At 41.9% G+C, this 21,517-nt stretch overlaps 2 protein-coding genes across 2 annotated transcripts in view; both read left to right on the forward strand.

Moving 5' to 3' along the window:
• PGGT1B (protein geranylgeranyltransferase type I subunit beta) overlaps positions 1 to 6,088 on the forward strand; it is a 33,230-nt gene extending 27,142 nt beyond the window's left edge. Inside the window, 4 exon segments of the mRNA XM_068176406.1 lie at positions 721 to 905; positions 1,218 to 1,326; positions 4,230 to 4,364; positions 4,367 to 6,088. Coding sequence (XP_068032507.1) covers positions 721 to 905; positions 1,218 to 1,326; positions 4,230 to 4,364; positions 4,367 to 4,410 — 473 coding nt within the window. The 3' untranslated portion in view covers positions 4,411 to 6,088.
• A 15,158-nt stretch (positions 6,089 to 21,246) lies between these two features.
• Positions 21,247 to 21,517, forward strand: part of TRIM36 (tripartite motif containing 36) — a 32,230-nt gene continuing 31,959 nt past the window's right edge. Inside the window, exon 1 of the mRNA XM_068177595.1 lies at positions 21,247 to 21,345. Coding sequence (XP_068033696.1) covers positions 21,283 to 21,345 — 63 coding nt within the window. The 5' untranslated portion in view covers positions 21,247 to 21,282. The remainder of the gene's footprint in view (positions 21,346 to 21,517) is intronic.

The raw sequence follows: 21,517 nt of genomic DNA on the forward strand, positions 1-21,517 counted from the left end.
TCAGAAGCTTACTTTTGGTCTTACCCAGCGTTTGATTTTATCATATCAGGTATTAGACTCAAAATAAACTTTGATGGGCTTTAAAAAGTGGTACCTGGGCTACACAAAGAACATGAGTTTATCTTTTTTACTGTGCAGTTTCCTTCACGGCAAAAAATTCCTTCAAAGCACAATTTGTATGTATTACAACCATGAGAATCCAGGGGTCTTTTCACCATATTAACTGAGCACTTTTTTTTTTTTTTAATAATTTTATTTTGAATTTTTTCTCCTCCTGCTCTCCAGACACTTCTGTCTGTTTATATTCTCTGAGGGATTGTGTCTGAGGCATCTCTGCTTCAGTCTGATTACTGGCATTCCAATAGCTTTCTTTTTTAAGTTACAAGTGAAGAAATATTTCTGTTGCAATTCCACTTACTTATTTCTAGACTGCTGTGTAATGTAAATTGCACAGCATTGTGAGAAGAAACAGCTTTAAGAAAATGATCTGGTTTATTTCCACAAGAGCTGGGTTGAGGGGTTTTTCCCCCCTGTTTGACATACCTGCTGAACTAGAGTGTTCTTATTTATTTGGATTTTAGACTCAAAGTTAGCTTTTTCATACTTTCAGAAGTCCATTGATTTAATTGCTAATAGCTTAGTTGAAGTTCTGACTGAGATCATACAGGCTTCAGAAAATCTGTGTATCAAAGCATAGCAAACCATGCTCTCTCTTCACAGGTGGTTCTACATTTTGTGGTATTGCATCACTGTGTTTGATGGGCAAATTGGAGGAAGTTTTTTCAGAAAAAGAACTGAACAGAATAAGAAGATGGTGTATAATGAGGCAACAGAACGGCTACCATGGACGACCCAACAAACCTGTAGACACTTGCTATTCCTTCTGGGTGGGAGCAACATTGAAGGTAGTGTACAGAATAGGTGTAGGGATAGTTACTGACTTGTTTTGATTTCTTTAAGCAGTATTTTCTTTGCTTGAAAGACTTAGATATTTGACACAAATGCACCAAAATGTATCAATGACTATAAATGTCTTTCATCTTGCATAAAATGCAGGAAATGGAGGTTTACCAGATTAATGCTATCTGTGCTGTTACTGCTTATCTCAAAAATAGGTGCTGTATTCTAGTGTTAAAAATATACTAAGACTTAGTTAAGAATTAGTGTTAAAAGTATATGGAGACTTATATCACTGTTACGATCTAATTTCTTTTCAGCTCTTGAACATATTCCAATACACAAATTTTGAGAAAAACCGAAATTACATCCTGTCAACTCAAGATCGCCTTGTTGGTGGGTTTGCCAAGTGGCCAGACAGCCATCCAGGTAAAATAATTTCGCAAAATTACAGTGAGTGTGTTCTAAGTAAGAAATAAATTCCAGCAGTCAGACATCTGAGAGGTGCAAGGGAAACCATGCCCTCAGGAAAAAAAAAAAAAAAAAAAAAAAAAAAAAAAAAAACACACAGAAAAACAACCAACCAACCAAAAACAAAACAAATCAAACAAAAAAAACCCATAAAATATAAAAAAGTTTTCATTCCTGAAGGGGAAAGAGGGAGATGAAGTTTTTCCTTGCTTGTTCAACCACAGAGGAAGTGGAAGTGAGCTGTTGTTTAGATTACTGTTGAAAGAGTATCACTGTCTATTTAGTGTGTGTTTAACTGTTCTGCTTAAAGGATATATTGTAACCTCTGTAAATTGAGTTTAATAAATCAAAATATTTGTTTCTTTAGTAAATTAATAATTTAAGCTTATTCAGAATCATTGGTATATGTAAAAACAGTCAAAGTTTACACAGTTATGTACTATGATTTACAGATTGTGTTTATACAAGTATGTCTGACAATTATTATGCTTTCAGAAGTGGATAATTTGAAGTAGTAAGAAAAAACTGAAAAGGATGCTAAAATCTTTTAATATTACAAGTTCTAAGAAGTCAGTTAAGGTATTGCAAACTTCTGAAAACAAATCCTGTGCCAGTAGTGTTTTCGGTGCCCATGGCATTTTGTATAGGGAAGATTAACAGTCTTAGTAAAGTGACCAAATAATATAAAAATTTAGTCATAATAAAGGAAGAGTCTGTTTAGAATTTGTGCCCTGATATTTAATCCTTTGATAATTTCACTTTGAACAACATTTCAGAATTTTTCAAGGTAAACCCACACTGAAAATAGAGTGCTTTTGATAGATTTGCTTCTGCCTCTTCCCTGAAAACCAGTTTAGGATCTCTGAGGAATTTAGATGTATTTCCTCCTCATCATATATATTTAACAGTATCATTTGGAGGGAGTGTTTTGGTTTATCTTAATGAAACATATACCTCGTGAGTCAGAGATTAGAAAAGTCTGTTTCAAATACTCATCATGTGTTAACCTGTCTTAAACTTAATTTCCTTTTATGACAAGGTTGTCCCCCTAGCTGATCAAGGGAAGCCAGTTGATGTAATCTAAGTCTTTCAATACTGTCCCTTCCAAGATCCTTCTGGACAAACTGTCCAGTATATGGTACCTCGAGTGCTGAGGGCAGTTCTGGATGTCACAACACCAAAAAGACATTGAGCTGTTAGAGAATGTCCAGAGGAGGCCATGAGGATGGTGAAGGGCCTTGGGGTGAAGCCGTGTGAGGAGGGGCTGAGGTCACTTGGTCTGTTCAGGCTGAAGGAGACTGAGGGGAGACCTCACTGCAGTTACAACTTCTTGTGAGGGGAAGAGGAGGGGCAGGCACTGATCTTTCCTTTCTGGTGACAGGACGTGAGGGAGTGGCCTGAAGTTGCATTAGAGGTTTAGTTTGGATATTAGGAAAATGTTCTTCACACAGAGGGTGGTAGGGCACTGAAACAAGCTTTCCCTGGAAAGTGGTCATAGCACCAGCCTGAGAGAGTTCAAGAAATTTTTGGACAATGCTCTCAGGCATGTGGTGTGACTCTTGGGGTGTCCTATGCAGAGCCAGCAGTCAGACTTTGATCACCTTTGTGGGATCCTTCCAACTCAGGCTATTTTATGATACTATGATTCTGTCTTTTAGTATAGTTGTATAGTTCGAGGTAAGATTTAAAAAAGGGAAGACAAATAATATTAGTTTTTCTTTTCTGTGTGTGTGCATGTTTGTGTATTTTCCAGACTTACTGTAGCATTTTTTCCTCAGACAGATGGTGGCATAAGTCTGCAGTCATGTTTTGAAGGAAAAAGTAGAAGTTAGTGCAGTTCTGATACAAAGAAAGACTATAAATGCAACATTACAAGGATTGTTTCTGTGTTTTCATTGTTATAGATACGCAAGTGAGCTTCCTGCAAGCTCAATCTCATATTTGAAAGGCAAGCTGTCTTTTGGTCATGTTGACACTATAAAGATTCCTAAGACTTAATCCAAAATCAATTTTACCTTCTGTTGCTGCTACTTTATAAAAGCTCTGTTTAAATTTGGGGACTCAAGCTGTCTTTGCTGTGCAATAATGTTTTTAAGAAGAAGACCAGAAGAAATTCCAGAAGACAGTCAACTACTGGTGATAATCTGTGTGTTATATGGTCTTGTTAACAAGTAACTCTTTCCAGCTGATTATTCAGGAAAATACTATTTTGTAGTCTTGATATTTTCCCATGCTAAAAGACATCAAAATATTGTTGGTTGTGGAGGCCATTAGCATTATTTAACACAGAACTGATAGGACAAGAAGAAACAGCCTCAGGTTACACTAGAGGAGATGTAGTGTAGTAGGAAACATGTAGTGGCAGTCATCTATTGATCAAGCTGCATTAATTCCTATCCTTAGGATAATCTTACAGGAAAATGGGAACCTAGGAAAAGTAATGCCTTCTTCAATTTTTCTTAAGTCTTGCTGTTGGCAGCTATTAGCACTAATTTTGTTGTTTCAGTAGTTAGGTGCTCATAAAGTAGCCAGCCAAAAAATGTTTGCAAGAAAAAAAAATTGCTTTCTGGAGTGGTGGTTTTCAGATACTTAAATCCTTTTGCTTTTTGGCTGTGGCACCCAGAAAAAATGAAGTAGTGCACAAGTTGATATAAAAGAGATTTGGACTTCAGTTCATGCTGGTAGCTCTGGGCAGAAATGTTTTCCTTCCATCAAAACTCAAGTTTAAAATACAGCACCTGATTATTTGTTTTCCTTGGTTGTAATTACTAGGAGGTGTTTGAATATGGGCTGAATATAGGCTGGATATTGGATGTTACAGCTTGAAATTTTTGGGTTTTCCTTTTCTGTCTTTCTTTCAGATGCTTTACATGCCTACTTTGGGATCTGTGGTTTGTCATTAATTGGAGAATCTGGTATTTGCAAAGTTCATCCCGCCCTAAATGTAAGCACAAGAGCATCAGAGCATCTTCACCACCTTCATCAGATCTGGAAAACACGGACTTTAAACAGCGTTCAGATGACACACACCTCTCTACATGACTGATTTAGACTTGAATTTAGTTCTGGTAGCATAATTGTAGCCCAGGGTTAAAAGCCATGTATAACCAATGTGCTCTTTTAAGTGCTGGAGTCATACAATCAGATCTGTGTTGCTGGCATCACTTTGATAGGGAGTTGCCTTCAGCAGGTTATTCTGCATTGTGAAATGGGGAATATTTTGATTATATAGAAGTTTGTCACCGCAGACTGTAAATGGCTTTTCAGATGGCTTTACTTCTAAGAAATCCCTTGAGGCATTTAAACTTCATTTTGATTTTATTTTTTTACATTTGTGCATACTGTGTCAAAATATATAATGGGGAAGTATTTTCAAAATTGTTTACATATCATACAGTATAGCACAGAACATTGAAGTTCTTTATAATCTTACTGTTTGACATATTTTTGAGTAGAGAATCTCTCATATGAAGTGTCAGTGAAAAATTACCTATTATCATCAACTTTCAGATTCCATAAACTTTGTTTTTCACAGACAAATTAATTAAATACAAATAAAATTATTTTATTCAATATACTGGACTTTTAAGGTTGTGTGGCCTTACTAAATGGAACTTATAATTCTTCTGAGTAGGTTTTACACAGATGCAGTGGATTGTTAGCCAGACAAAGAGTTTTCATCTGAAATAGTTTCTTCATGTGAAGTTCGCTACGAGTGTGGCATATTGTTGTGCATCAATAAGAAATATTCAGCCCAGTCTTTTGGAAGCATAGCTGTATGCAAGAGTAGCATTAGAACCTGCTTCCAAAGACAAACCTTTGCAATACATTGAAGTTGTTCAAATTAGAGTAATGATGGACATTCTCAGCTTCTTTAATGCTTTACTAGTGCCTTATTTTTTATGCTTGAAGTGCTGTTCAGAGTTGAAGCAAGTAACTTTGCAGCTGGTGTGTTTGTGGCAGGTCAGTTTGTGCATTCAGTAGACACCACATTGTCTTTCTACTTAAGCTAGTCATTAACAGCACCTTTTTTTTTCCCTAAAGGTTCCAAAGACAACTGAAGACTTCCTAAAACAGATTAGGTGCACCATTTGCCACTGCTGAGCCCAAAGAAACAGGATGTAGATCTTTTTGGCCAGCAAAAAGAGCTTTGGGGATAAACATGATTCCTGTTTTGCAATGCAGGGCAAGTGAAAAGGGTAGTTGCACCTCTAGCACACATGTCAGAGAGGTCCAATAGGTATCTTTAGGCTACCAGAACAATCCCATTGTCCAAACCTGTAGCAGCCTTCCTACTTAAACAGATAGGTTTTATTTTTCTAGCAGATTAATTTTCATGGCAGCATTGGGAGCATAACTAGTGATAGTGATCTGCTTGGAAAAGCAGAGGAGGAGTGGGGTAAGGTATGTGTGATCTAGACATGTCCCAGTAGACACTTAACTTGGAGGAGGAGAGACTCAATAGTTATAAAAACTGGGAAGTCCGGAGGGGTGGAACCAAGAGAGCTGTGATGCAAGTACTAGAGAGGGGGAATGAGGTGCTTGAGTAAGACTGTTGCAGAGTAAGAAAAATGAAACTGGGAGATACTGAGGCTGGAGGCAGGAGCAAAGAATGTGGAGTAGTAATGGAACCAAACTGGTGGAAAGGATTTGGGCTGCCTAGGGTAAGATTAGGGAGCAAAAGAAAGGTACTGACTCAAGGAATATGAAGGAGTTAAGGGGCGAAGATAGAGCTTGTTAATGGGTTTTATTGCCCACATGCTGAGATGACCAGAAATCCAGCCAGAAGTAAAAAGAACTAGCAAGATACCTAAAAGAGAGGATCTCCCAGGTAGGGAGCTCACTACAGCAGTTCCTGTGAGAATCCCATTTTCCTGGATAGGCTTAATGGGATGTTGGTCAGCAAAGACTGAAGTAGCTTCCCTGAGCAGAAGTCTCTAAGGTCATGGGGGTCTACCTAAATGAAAACCCATTTAAAACCAAACAACAAAAATCTTGAAGTAAAAATTGATCCAAAAAGCATGGTATTTTCTTGTCTTTATATCAGATGGTCATGCCAAATTGACTTCATGGTAGGATAGGATGGGTTTCTGGAACGTAGTGTAGTTTAAAATGAAGATGAGATGGAATTGTAGCTATCTGTCCCCACCACTGCTTCTCCGCCTTGCTGCTGAACCATCTTTGAGTTTTTTAGCATTTACTGCATACCCTGGTAGAGGGAGTAGCTTTGAATTTCAGAAGAGTCAAATAAGGTGTTCTTAGTCTCTGCTGGGAAACAGTCTAAATAGTTGTTCTTACTTAGCTTAGTGAAAAATTATGTATTTGATTATCGTGAGGCAAATCCATACTTGCAAAATCCTGAACTATGGTTCCTTAGTTGTTCTATGTGTGACCACATTCTCATCTATGAGGGACATCGGGTCCCTCAGCAGAAAATATGGGGGAAACAGTGAAAAATCATACTATGTGAACAAGAAAAATTCTCATGGCAAGTAATTTAACAGTTTTCTGTTTCAAAAAACAGGTAACATTTCTTGCTATGTTTTCTGTAAGCTACTCTGGGTTCTTTATATGAATTTTACATTTCTTATCTCCTTGGCCCCCATTTATTCTACAACATCTTTTCAGGCTGCATGTTGACTGCAGAGCTAGCCTTTCCTAAAGGTTGCACAAGACATATTTGTTTCTCAGTAACCCAAAGTTTGATGAAAGCAGCATGCTTTCATCTCACACTGAGTATCTAATTACTTTAATTCTTTTGAAATCTTTAATCTTTTTTAGGTTGACAAAAAGCTGTACTAATAACCAACTCTGCATATATTATTTGCCATTCTGAATGTCCCAATTGATGTCAGGAAAAAAATTATGAACACTGAATGTTCCTGTGTAGCAGACATCTGGATTCTGACTGTATTGAATTGTCTCTGATTTTTGTGGTTTTATTGTGTCTTCTGACTAGAAAAATGTTAAATGAAAAATCAGTGGACAAGAGTTTCACATAAGTCCATAACTAAAACCACTTTTAAAGGGGATACATCAAAATAGAGCTAAAACTTAAATGTGAACTGTGAAGTTTAAATGTAGCTAGAAAAAGCAAACCATGTGATTATTACCTACCTCTAATAATTTTGTGTTAATCACAGCTTTACATTGCTGAGACTGAACCTACATAAGAAATTCATGCATTGAGTGGCTTTACCATGTGCTTGAGGATGTAAAACCTCTTGGCTATTAGGCTGACAAATGTGAGTGCCTCTATCCTGTCTGAAACACTCCCAAACTCTATGTGTGGCCCAAGTTTCTCTTCCAGAAAAACAGCTTTAAAATGGTATGTTGAACAAAAGAAGTCAAATGTATCTTTTCCATAGAATCTGATGACTGGGGATTTAAATGTCATTAGGACTTTCAGGCCCACTTGATTTGTACATAGCTGCTGACAGATATGGTAACACCATTTTGGAAGGCTGCTTCCAAGCATGTTTGTGTTTATGAATTTTCGTATTGAGAACTGTTTTTGCTAAATGGAACAATCATTATCAATGAGAAAAACCAGCAAGTAAATTTGGTATTGCAGAAATACCTGAAATGCATGTGCTGAAGCACATAATGAGTACCTTGCTCTATGCTCTCTTGCCCAAGGTAAAAGACAGCCTGAGAGGAGCTGCAGAAGCTGCATCAAATGTGCTTTCTCCATGGATGCCAGTATAGAAATTCTGTAGAAACTGTTGTATTCCCTAAAAAATACATTTCAACTTTGTGCCCAGTGAGCCATTCAGTATGGGCTTGCCTAATATAGAAGGGAAGAAACAGTGATTTCCAAAGTCAAAGCCTTTTATGGACAGCCCATCTCCTGGCATTTTGGAGAAACTTGCTATCAGTGTCCCTGTGGAGGTCAAAGAGATGTCAGGACATGCATAAGAAGCAGAGAGACCCTAAGTAAGAAGATGCTATTGCTGCAACTAAATATGTGACATCTCCAAAATTCATAAGTTGAATGACATTATTGGTCTCTTTATGTTGATGTTAAATACTGTGGTGGTTCTGAAAAGCTCTTTTTTTGCTGTTGCAAGAAAAGACCGCTTCACAAGTTTTCCTCACTTCAGATGACAGTGGGTGAAAAAGATAGTCTCAACATCTTTATACTAAATGGTTATTAAATTACTCCACTGAGTGGTTACAATGTGTTGTAGATTTACACTTTCTGTTTGCCATTTTTGAGCTTTTGTGTTCCTGGTCTCTATTTGCCTGATTAGTTTCTGAGTTTAATAAAAATCAATGAACTGTTGAGAAAATGAGGGAAAAGTGTAATTTCTTTTTAACTGTAGCTCTTGTCATGTGTTTTTTTCCAAGTTACATGTTCTGGGTGAGAACCTGTTTTCCCAAGGGCACAGAGAATGACAGCCTCCAAAGGTTTTCAAGCTGAACCCATGAAAGGCAGCAAACCCTGTCACTACTGCTTTATTTTTGAGGTACTGGAAAAGTGCCTTGTTTGATAACTACATTGTGAGAATATAGAACCGTAGAATGGTTTGGGTTGGGAAGGGACCTTAAAAATTATCTCTTCCAACTCCCCTGCCAAGGGCAGGGAGATCTCCCACCAGATCAGGTTGCTCAAAGCCCAATCCAACCTGGATTTGAACACTTCCAGGGATGGGGCATCCACAGCTTCTTTGGGCAACCCTTTTCCCAGTGCCTCACCACCCTCACAGTGAAGAATTTTTTCCTAATTGTGGGATGTGCCCTTGAGGAGGACAATGTGGGAATGCCATGGGAAACTACAGTCATTTAGGATAAAGCATTTCCCCAAAGTCCTCTGCCCCCCAGTGCAAATGAGCACATGCCCATCGCCTGTCATTTTGTGGTTGTCATCTCCCCAAGTTCTGGAAAGTTCCCCATTCTCGTTGTTTCTAATGGTTCCCTCTGTAAACCACTCCTTCACTTTCCCCTCACTGGCCCAGTTTATGTTACCCCACCCCTGTTCCTCTCTTACACTCTCTTCCCATTGGATCATTTGTACCCTAGGCACTCCTTCCCTCCACAGTTATATACTCTGGCCCCTCCTTCCCCGGGGCTCTTGGAGTCTGCTTTCCCTGAGTGTAGTTGTCTCCCTGCTCTTGTTTCTGCCTCCCTACTCCTTTGATCAATCCTCAATAAACCCGCTCGGATTCCAGCAGCTCAAGAGTCCTTCCGTCTTCCTGGTGGGAATTTTAATTACGCTATCCAGGTACCCATTGACCAGCCAACTGAGGGTCACCCCGTGGGACTCGGTCCAGGGCAGCCCATACCTAATACCTACTTTCTCAGTTTTAATCCGTTCCCCCTTGTCCTGTCACTACATGCCCTTGTAAGAAGACCCTCTCCAACATTTTTCTAGGGTCCCTTCAGGTACTGGAAGGTGCTGTAGGTCTCCCCACAGCCTTCTTTTTCCCAGGTCAAACAGCCCCCTCTCAGCCTGTCTTCACAGGAGGGATGTTCCAGCCCTCTGATCATCTTCATGGCCTCCTCTGGATGCACTCCAAAAGGTCCATGTCCTTCTTATGTTGAGGATCCCAGAGATGGATGCAGCACTCCAAATAGGATCTCATCAGAGCAGAGCAGAGGGGCAGAATTCCCTCCCTCCCCTGCTGGCCACGCTGCTTTGGATGCAGCCCAGGGCACATTTGGCTTTGTTGGCTGTGAGTGCCCGTGGCTGGGTTATATCCAGCCTCTCACCCACCAGCACCCCCAAGTCCTCAGAAAAGCTGCTCTCGATCCATTTGTTGCCCCATCTGTACTCCTGTCTGCAGGACCTTGCACTTGCACTTGGCTGTACCAAACTCCATGAGGTTTGCACAAGCCCCCTTCTCAAGCCAGGTCCCTCTGGATGCTATTTCTTCTGGTGTGTGGATAGCATCAAGCTGCTCAGAATCATTGGCACGCTTCCTGAGGGTGCACTCAGTCCCACTGTCCCTGCTGCCCACAGGGATGTGGAACAGTGCCAGTCCCAGCACCAGGCCCTGCCAAAGGCTGCTCATCACTGGTCTCTGCTTGGACATACAGTGTGGACCACAACTCTTTTGAGCGAGACCATACATCCCATTCCTTATCCACTGAGTGGTCCACCGTCTCCAGTTTAGAGCAAGGATGTCATGTGGTACAGTGTCAAAGGCTTTATACAAGTCCACATATATGATGCCAGTTGTGCTTTCCACATCCATCAGTATAAGCCCATTTTAGAAGGCCACAAGAATTGTCAGGCACTATTTGTCCTTAGTGAAGCCATGCTGGCTGTCATAAATCACCTAATTATTTTCCACATGCCTTACCTTAATTTCTAGGAGGATTTGCTCCATGATCTTGCTTTCCACTAAGGTGAGGCTGTCATCGTTTAAAATGTTTATCTGCAGATACAGTCTCTGTACTTGGGAATGGGACTAGACAGTCTGCTGTCACTGGAGAAGAAGTAGGATTCTGAGGAAGAATATGGTCCTGACTTGCAGTAAAAAAGATAAAGTTCATCAAGGAAGGGAATATCTGTATGAAAACAGTCTGCATGCTCTCACTTTGAGAATTAGAAGTGTTCAGGAAAGAGCTTTCAATTTGCAACGTATGTTGCTTATATTAAATTCACAAATGCAGTGAGGGAGATATGAATGTAGCAGCTGTGTTTTGACAATTTTAGCCTGCTTGTGAAAGTGGCTTCCATGTGAACTCCTAACAGTGATGATAACCAAGCCCTAGTAAGAGGACCAGGACCTACTCTGTTGTGTTGAGTCTGGCTGAGTTCATTATCCCTTAGCAGCCCTCACAGTGCTGTGCTTTGCACTGGCATCTAGAAAGGGGCTGATAAGACAGTGGTTCTTTGGTTGCTGCTAGGCAGTGCTGGCACAGTGTCAGCACTGTCTCCCCAGCATTCTTGCCTGTCCCATCAGTAGGCTGGGGCTGGGCACAGTTCTGGGAGAACCAGGCCAGCTGACCCAAACTGACCCAAGGGATATTTCCTAGCATATGACATCAGCTCAGATATAAAAGCTAAGGAAAGGGGACATTTTTTATTTACGATGTTTGCCTTCTGGAGCAACCACTCCAGGTGCTGAAGCCTTATTCCTGGGAAGTGGCTGAACACTGCTCGCCAACAATGGGAAGTAGAGAATAAGCCTATTTTTTTCTCTGCTTGTGCATGTGCAAACTTTCACTTTTGCTTTAGTAAACTGCCTTATCTGAACCTGTATGTCCTTTTCAATCTTTTTTTCTCTCTCTTGTCTAGCTAGGAAGGAGAGTGATAGAGTGGTTTGGTAGGCATCTGGTGCCCAGCCCAGATGCCCAACCCAGTACACCTGTGCACCACTGAAGCAACTGCTTTGGATGCTCAATGTGGGAGAGCATGGAGGCTTTCATGAGGCTATTTCTGCAAGATCCAACCTGGGCTTCCATCCAGAACTTTCCCCGTATTCCCTTTGCTCCAGACATGAGACAAAAGTTCTGCCTCACTCTGGGAGGGAGAATCCCATCTTGTCCTTCTATGTGAAATCTGCAAAAGAAAAATTTGAAGTGAAAATGAGTCAAGATTTTCTGTAGTTTATTGCCCTTCGTGAGTGCTTGTGGGACAGGTGCTTATGCTGCCTAGAAAGCTAAATATGTGAGACTGCTGTTGAAATTGCGTGCTACTTTTGTTTAATTTAAAGGTTTCCCTAAGCACAGAGCTATATTTATTTGCTGTTGTGCTGTCCAGAAGACTTTGTTTAACAACCTTCTTTAAATTACAGTCAAACCTTACTAAAATAAATTCACTTGGCCAAATTGCATTTTCATCTTTGTCTCAACTTCCATTCTGCTTATTTTATCATTAAAACCTTCTTTGAATTCAGACCCTATAATGTGGAAAGAGATCATCTGTGTAAACCTATTGCCCAGGGAGCATTTGTCAGGGATGCTCCTTCATAGCAGGTTAGACTAAGATGGTGGGCATGGTGTAGGGACAGTTTATCCTGCCTTGGGACACTTTGGTGGACTATTTCTTGCAGTTCTTTAGATTCCACTTTAATTTTTTTTTATCATCCCTGAACCCTAAACCTGTGGATTCTTAAACCAAGGAGAGTTTTGCTTTGGTGGTGCAGTTTCTTGTGGAGCCAATCTGTGAGGTACATAGATGGGAAGCATGACAGGGGGAAGGTTTCTATAAATAGCACAAAAATACTTCAGAAGGAAATCGGAAATCTTTGTTAGATTGGGCATACATGCACTCTGGTCTGTACACCTGTACTTTACAGATCAGCTGTCCTCGGGAGGTACTTGTTGTCCAGCGTCTTTCCAAAATGTCCTCTGAAATATGCAGTTCTCTGGTTAGGTCAAGGACAGGAGTCTGCTCAAGAGAAGTTCTGATGAGGCTTTCCAGCACAGGCACAGGGCTCTTCTGTATTTTTGTATACAGCTCTATATATAACTCCCTGTATGTGGCCAGAATGAGTCCTGCAGGGTGGTGATAACATGCCCTCTGTGACTTCCTAGTTGCTATAGATAACTTCCTGTACACACCATGCAAACTGCTACTACCACCAATTTTTTTCTGATGGCTCTATGCCTTGACATCTGTTTTCAGTATAAAAAAACTCCAGCCTCCAACAACTTCATTCTACAGAATGAGGAGCTGCTGGTACAAATGAGGACTGTGATGGTGGGCATCTGAAGAAAAGGTGTTAAATGTGTTAACAAGGTGAGCTTCCCTGGCCATAAGACAAGTCCTGTCCCCTTCCCTTCTGCCAGCCCTGGTTTATCCTAGTTTTATTAAACACAGGCATGAGGGAACACCAGAGGCACACATTTACTCTTCCCAGGATGCACACTCCTCCCTGCTGAGGGGTATTGCCAGCTCTGAGCACGAGTTGGGAATGGCAGCTATCAATGAGAAAGCTTTTCCCCAGCCCTGTTACAGCTCCTGAGCTCAGTGGCCACCAGCACAGACCTGGCCAGGTATCTCAGCCTGTGCTCTGCACCACAGGCCCCGTGCAGAGCAGCAGGAATGCTCCTGGCACATTTCTCCTTCTGCCCCTGGATGGTCCTAACTGCATTTCCCTTACCCTCTGCCTGTAACCTCTCAGGACTGTTGCAAGCTTTCTCATCTCCTGTGATTCCAAGCCATGGTCCAGAAGCCACAGAAAAGGCAGACTTCACAGATCCCTGCATAAAGCAAATACAAGCACACTGTTTTCGGCTGCAGCAGAAACCTGAGCAAACATGCAGGCATTTGAGATGTTATGTAGTGTGTGTTCCCCAGGGAGGGCAGCTTTTTAACCAAAGGCTCCACTGACTGTGGAGAGCAACAGTTCCCACAGTTTCCCTTCTATAAAAGGAAATAAAATTCTGCAGCAGCTGTTGATATGATAGCCAGTCTGGACTGGACCCCCCTCCCATCCCCTTACTGTACTGGCTGCCCAGACTACTCCAGCTACCCACAGGCCACTTGTCCTGTCAGAACAAATTGAGCTTTCTGGTGCTTTTTGATGCTAGCTGAATTTGGAGTCAACAGGGATGTAAAGCAAGACTTTTTTTTTTTTTTTTTTTTTTTTTTTTTTAATAAGTAAACACCCTGATCTCAGTCACTTCAATGAAGTTTTGTGCCCTGGAAATACTGGCAAATGAAGATCTTAAATGTGCCTTGTCTTATGGGTTGAGACAGCCCTAGCCTAAACACTTCTGCTCATCTACTGCTGTCATTCAGGAACAGATTATTCTTGTTTACTTTAAAGTAATGGTAAAAAAAATTAAACCAGGCTAAAATGTCAATTTTGCCAACATTTTACACACCTCAGTTCAACATAAATGTGGTAAAATTGTTTAAATAACACAATATTTCAAACTAGTATGAGTTTATCTATCTTTAACCTCTTTGAAATCCTTGCCTGACAAGTTATTTGGGGACAGCACTGAGAGGGGTCACCCTTGGCACACTAACATGCATTTCACTTTCCTCTCCATAGAAGGGCAAAATGAGTGTGCCTCTGTGGATTTGGTGTGTTGGAATTGGAGGGAAGTCTGTTCTGCTCAGTTAGGCTGCTGCATCAGGGAGGCCTGATGAGAGCTGCTGTACTTGTCAAGCAGTCTGTAGAAGTCAAAGGAATGAAAAGAAATTTACATGGGAATCCAGGGAGATTTCATTTCCTAGAAACTCCAGAATAGTGTGTAAGTACTTGTGGGCCCATGGCAGGGACATACATCATGAGGGACTGTGCTTCTGCCTGTTACCCATGAGATGAAGGTGACCAAGGTCACACAGCAAGGTTGGCAACAGCTCACTTTGCTCAGTGATATTTGTGGGACAACACCCGGAGCCTTGGCTCTGCTTCTGCAGCCTGTGCCTGGCTCTGCACCTCATGATGTTTTGTTTGCCCTGCAGAGCAGCACACCTGGGGCACCAGGCAGAGTCATGATTTAGGAGTTTGGACCCCAAATACTGCTGGCCAGTAACAAATTTATGCCTCACGTCCTTTCCACACTCCACACAACGGGACCAGGAATCAGGAGTGTTACTTTACTCCACCCTTGGCTTTTTATTAACACTAAAAGGAACAATTTTCTTTGCAGTGATTTCAGACAAAGTCCTCCAAGTGACATTTCTGACCTTTTGCTCTGTGATGCACATTCCTTTATATACATAAGCCAGCTTTGTTTGAGCCACTTGTTCTTTGACAGGGCACCAGTGCCTTTATCATCCTTCAGAGAGGCAGGGAGGCACAGGAGCTCTCAGCAGTGCAGCACTGCCTGCCCAGAGACAGCAGTCAGTACTCCTGCAGGCAGCTACTCCAGCAGCATGCCTAAATGCTGATCCCAGCTGGATACTGGTGTTAAATGGAGTTATTGGTGTGGAGGTTCTGGAGAGCCTCAGATGCCCAGTGGGCACACAGATAAAGGGGCAAGCTCATTCTGGTGCTGTGTGACACCGGGAGGGTCAGCCCTTGGGCACAGCAGGGTCTTCATCCACCCTGCTCTGTGCAAAGCCAATCTGCAGGGAGCTTAATGCACCTTTAGAGGGGATTAAAGACTTTATTAACCCATGGGTAAATGCAGGGGATTAATTTCATTGTAAGAGCACAGCATGCCATTTTGAAAAAGGAAAGTTAATTCAAACCTAGTCCTGGTATAGTTAAGCTGAAAGAAAAATGTAGAAGCCCAGCTGACACGCTTAAACCTTGAAGGCATGAATAGGACAGGCCTTGTAGAAGGGGTGTAATAGTCTCTGAAGGCCAGCTGAGCCTAAAAAGCTTTCATGTCTATACTTCATTCTTCAGAGCCTTCACAATAACAGATCTGCCCCTTTTGCAAAACACACAAAATTACTAAAACATACATGACAACATTTGCATGCAGATCTCAGCAGAGATCATCTTTCCCTTATCTTTCTCTGATTTGCATGTCTCTGATTTCTTCATTAGACACATTGTTTTAAGTAACTGAATAGAATCAGTAAATTAATAGACTCAAGCTTGCTGTGTTTTGCTCAATTAATATTTCTTAAAACTCTAGATAGCCCAAATTCTCTTTGTATTGTCAAACTTGATTACCAGTAGTTGCAACAAAAAATGGCAATTGCATGATATATTCATGGTATGCATAATTATGTACTTTATTCTTCATAAATATCTAATAACATACTCAATACATTAAATATTAATAATGGTCTACATACTTAACCCATATTTTTAAATGAGCTTGTTCCCAGGGGCATGTGATACTCTGCCAGTGTCAGATGGGACAGGCTAGGAGGAAATCATACATAAAGATAATTTTTCAAAGAGTGCAGATGCAGTTTTCTCTCTGTACTTTATTTTGTGTGCTTGTATCTCAAAAATACTGAATGGATATATTAATGCAACTTGAACAGAGGTCTTTAAAGGGAGCAAGACAAAAAGCCTAGAGATAGGTATCTCCAGTGTCAAAAAGGTCTGAGCACAGTAGAACAAATTATTTGGCTCCAATATATTGTGGATTTGGAATTCACTTTTAAATTTTATTACATTTGCCAAGGACTTACATCCAGAAGTAAGGGAAACGAGAGGTACAGGCAAAGAGTGAGAATCTTTCTTCTGGCCACTAGCAACCAAGTATGTTGTGTTAGCCACTGCTTCAGTTTATTGGCCATATTAAGCCCTATGTGTTTAATGACCTTCATGTTTTTGCTGTTTCTATTAGATTAAAGTATATGAAAATAAATAAAACCCTGTTTCAGTCTCTGGTGATAGGGGATAAAAATTAGATCACTAAGAAAGTTTAGAGACATTGAAAGGGTAAAAATCAAACTCTCCAGCAGAAAGTGAAGATGTGATTTGGCAGCTGCATCCTGTGGAGATCTGGGGATCCCAGGCTAAATCTGAATGTTGAGTGGAGATCATTAACATAGTTGTCAGGGTGAAGGTGCAGGAGTTGGCCATCTTGAAAACAACATCAGTTAAAATGTGGAAGAGATGCAGAAGCAGACGGTTTTCTGACTGCTTGTCACGAGACTTTGGAAACTTTTGCTCCTCTGTTTACCCGAGAAAAACACAGGTGGGGAAAAAATGGCAGAAAAAAATGTCCCTGTGGTGCCTAGAAAAACTATAGAGATGGAGTTTATTGTAGGTCTGCATGCAAGTCCTCCGCTCTTTGAAATAGTTTGGTCTTATTTGTCCTGCTTACAACACCTTTCCAGCCATCATAAGGTCTCATCTGTTTCATGGCAATTTTTTTTCTGCCAGTGACAGCTCACATCTACATCACTCCCTGCAGAAGGAAGAAGTTTATATAAAATTCATAAACTATTCACATAGATTCTCTTTCATATTACTCAAGCTTGATGCAGACCTCTGAAGGCTGTTCTGAGAATAAAAGCAGGTCACAGTCTTTACCAGACATGCATACTCACATTTCAGAGGTGTTTCTTCCATGATTTCAAATGTTTACTCACATGAACAATTCAGCAGTGAAGCATTTCATGCTGAATTCTAGCACAGTTTTCTACTGTCTTTAACATCACCTTTCTTGCATCTCCATTGTTCAGTGACATAGGAGTTGTCTGAGATGAAAGTACATCTACACAAATCAATTTTTCCCCCACATACTATAAAATGGAAGTGCTCTTTCTCTTCTCTATACTGAATTATTTGTGCTAGCCCTTAACCATATCACCACCTGCAACTTGTTTCAAACACCCTTTAAGTAGATTTCCTCAGGTGATGATGGCCAAAAAGTTCAAGTGTGTTTACAGGAGCACAGTGGGAGAAGACCAACCTCACTATGGTGCTAGACGTGTGCTGAGGGTGTGTGCTTGACTGGACTCCTTGTGCAATGGAAATGGGAAAATACCTCACAGTCCTAGGGGAACAGAAAGACAAAAGCATCTGAGTAAGCTTCACTGCTCATATTTAGTTTAGAAGTCAACTAAGACAGAGAAGGATATCAAAGACAAAATCTAGAGCTGTTGTCATTGTCCTGGGAGAATCAACATAATTCACAGGTCAAGAAACACAAATTTCCTTTGTATTTTAATTTGTGTACCAACATGTCACAACAGAACCCGGTGCTGTATGGCATTTCAGGATTGAAATATAGGACCAGTTTTTCCACTGATATAAAATGATACCAAATAATTTATATAATTTTGGAATCTGACTGGTATCCTTTTTTTTTTGAGACCTGCTTCAAGTTTAAGTAACAGAAAAAAAATATGTTCCTGTATGTTTCACTGTAACATAATATGACATACTCAGATAATTTCATGACAACAGAAGGTTTGAATTGATTTTCAGATATCCTGGTTCCTTAGAAAGGAACTGATGTAAAATATGAAACAAAAGAAGGAAAACTATGAAAAGCAATTTCATATCTTGTATTTATGTGGAATAGGTGAGGACTTCACAGCTATTTTCAACATACAGCCCACCTCAGTAAAGGTTGTATAAAACACAGCCATAAGTTACCAAGAGGGGTGAAAGCCCCTGGGCCACCAGCTGCAATGTGAAGCTTCCCCATCTGTCTACGGCCTTCCAAGTGTGCATTCCCCTGTCAGCCTTCTGCCACTCCAGGCAAAGGCTGGAAAAAAACTGTCTGCTATCCAAGGAGAAGTAAACAGGAGCCCTCAGAAAGGCTACAGGAACTGATATCTTCTGCAGAGGATAGTCCCAAATTCCTAGCTAGTCTAGATATATGGAGAGAGCTTGTGTAAATGACACTTAACTGTCCACAGGGCTCTGCTCAGGCTTGCTGGACTTGCAGAAAAACACTTTTCTGCAGGGCTGATGGCAGAGAGCGCTGTCATGCGGGGGCCAGGATCATCCTGGCTAGAGCTGCTTGGGAGGATGCCACTGCTGAAGCTGTGAAATCAATGCAAAAGTGGTTTGTGGCTTCCTCATGCTTAACTATCACTGGCAGCCATCTGAACCAGGAGTGCTAACAGAGCTAATCCTGAAACAAAACCACTTCAGGGAGACATCATGAAAGAACCATCAGCTTCTTCCATCTTCTCCTGTATCCTTCTTACCCTGGCTGATTTCATGACTTGAGCTACATTTACATCTCTTTACATTTACATTTACATTTACATTTACATTTACATTTACATTTACATTTACATTTATCAATTTATGGAAGTGGGACATGAGGAGGTGAAGGAAGTGGAACAAAGAATCATCCTTTTTTGTCCTAAATGTTTGAATTGCAGCCCAGGCTGGCTATAACCTGCAAGGTTTGGCAGCAATAGAGAAATAAAACACACAACCCAAATCTGACAGTTGAAGAAAAAACATCATGAGACAGCAGCCAGAAATTCAGAGCACGTAGTTCACAATACTGGTGTGGTTTGTGGCTAAAGAACACAAGACAGAACTCTGATTTGGAACAGATCCACGCACGGGAAGAAACTCTTGTCTCACATACTTTGGCTGGTGGCTGTTGGGGATTGACAAAGCTGCAGTGAGATTCAGGTGCAGGCGTGCCCTTCCACTGAAAGGGTTCCAGTGCAGTAAACAGTTTATGCTATGGAGCACAAAGGGTTGTAAATTCCCTGGCTTTTCACACAGCCTGTCATTAAGGAGCTGTAGGGTCAAAGGTATGTTTGCTCTTGGTGCTGGTTATCGTTTGGAGATTCACACTGATACGGTGGTACAACCTTCCTTGACACAGGAGTGCCGCTGTCACTGAGGCCACTGCCAGCATGGTTTCCTGCAGATGGCTGCTGGACTTGAGCAGCTTGGGAGAAGCAAGGTACTCCTTCAGGCAGTCCCTTGTCCCAGCCTCAGCCAGCCCTGCTCTCTACCAGCACTCCTCACTGAGACAAAGAAATTACAGTAGTGAAAATTTCCTACATGACTGCCATTTGGTGAGCTGAAATCAAACCAGGAAGCAAAATATCTCTCACTGAGTTCAATTATATACAGAGGACTTCTCATCTGTGTGGGTGATGACATCTGACTGTCCCCAGTGCCACTGCCCATTGTTTATTCCTGGGCTGTTTGCACAAAACCAAGAAGTGCACTGGAAGACTGTCTATATCATAATAATGAGCTATTTGAATAATGAGTAATTTGATATATATAATTGTACAATATCTAGTAACAGAAAAGTCTCAAGCTATTCATGAATCCCGTTTCCTGAGAAAGGAAAGATATACTATTTCAGTGAGTAACCTGTAGAGAGAATTTGAGATAACATTACTACTATATCAATATCCTAGGAAATGCAGCCTCTGAGGGGATACATTATACTGTTATAAAATACTCTTTGTGTGTTTTCACCACACAGGGGTGATGTGCTTCATGGGCTACCTGATAGCTACAGAATAAGAAGGGCTTGTCACCTTCCACCTCTCAGCTTGGAAGAGGACTGGTGAGACAGCAGTGGGCTAGCCATTCACCTGTGCTTCTCTCCCAGGTCTTGCAGGCAGCTGGAACCTTTTTGTTTGGGGAAGTTTGACTCCAGAACAGGAAGAAATGAGCCACTGCTGGCTAAAGTGAACTGCAGTTCCTCTACCCAGAAGCAAGGTATATATAAGGCATGAAGTGGGGACAGGCACGGAGCAGAAATGTGATGTCTGCCACATGTCAAACACCATTCCCCAACTGTCCTGTGGAACCCCCTTGCCCACTGTGTCTGGGTGGCTGTGCAGTGCCTCACCTGATAGCTGATCCTCCTGCCTGGTGTGAAATCAGTGGAACTGATGGTTGCCTTCATCAAGCAGAGGAGGGTACTTGGGTTGCTGGGACCAGTTTCTCTGCCGCAGTTGTATACAGGCATGTTGTATCCATCCCATCCTTAGAAGTGGCATCAGGCCTGGGATGAAGAAAAAGAGATGATAGGAAGATTTCCTCCTGTTTGAATTACCCCATGAACACATCACCAGTCAAGTGCAAACACATGAAAGAGAGATCATATATGTAATTCTGCACATTAGTAGGTGTTCTCTGTTTAGACACAATTTGTCATTTTAACAAAAGTTTAGAATTTAAGAAAACCAGATGGACCCTGGGTGCTAATGCATCATGCTGCTCCTCAGCATACATCCACTTCAAGCTGTGCTTTGAAAGGAGGCATGCCCACCTTGAGTGTTGCCCTGAGGGGCACGCACAGGCGCCGGCCCAGTGCCACAGGCTCAGTGATTGATACAGCATCACTCCGTTTTTATGAGACCACCAGTAGGTGTAACTTAGTCGGCTTTAAAACAGCAACTCTCGCGGCCGCGGCACCTGAGCAGAGGCGGTGCTCTTGGGCACCTCCAGGTGCCTGGCAGTCCTGCCGCGATGCTCCCGGATGCGACGTTCTCAAGAGCATCCCGAGTCCCGTGAGCGGGTGGGCGGGCAGAGCATCTGTCGCACCACGACGGCCCTCCCTCGAAGAGCGCTGGGACCGGGGCTGCGCTGCGGGCGCGGAGGGAGCGCAGGGGCGGCGTGATCCCGTCTGGAGCGCGGGGCCATGGAGGCAGCCGCGGATAGCACCCGGTTCGGCTACATTTTGGAGCTGCTGAAGCGGGACAAGGTAGGGGCGGCCAGCGGTACCAGAACACCGCGGGGCAGGCAGGCAGAGCCCGCGGGGAGAGACGGCTCCCTTCGCAAGTGGTTTGTCGGATTTTTGTAGGGGAATGTGGGGGCAGGAATGACTCGTCTTTACAGCTAATGTATTCTGGAGGTTCGACTAGTGTTTGCCACAC

Source organism: Anomalospiza imberbis, chromosome Z, assembly GCF_031753505.1.
Source record: "Anomalospiza imberbis isolate Cuckoo-Finch-1a 21T00152 chromosome Z, ASM3175350v1, whole genome shotgun sequence".
Classification (NCBI taxonomy): Eukaryota; Metazoa; Chordata; class Aves; order Passeriformes; family Viduidae; genus Anomalospiza; species Anomalospiza imberbis.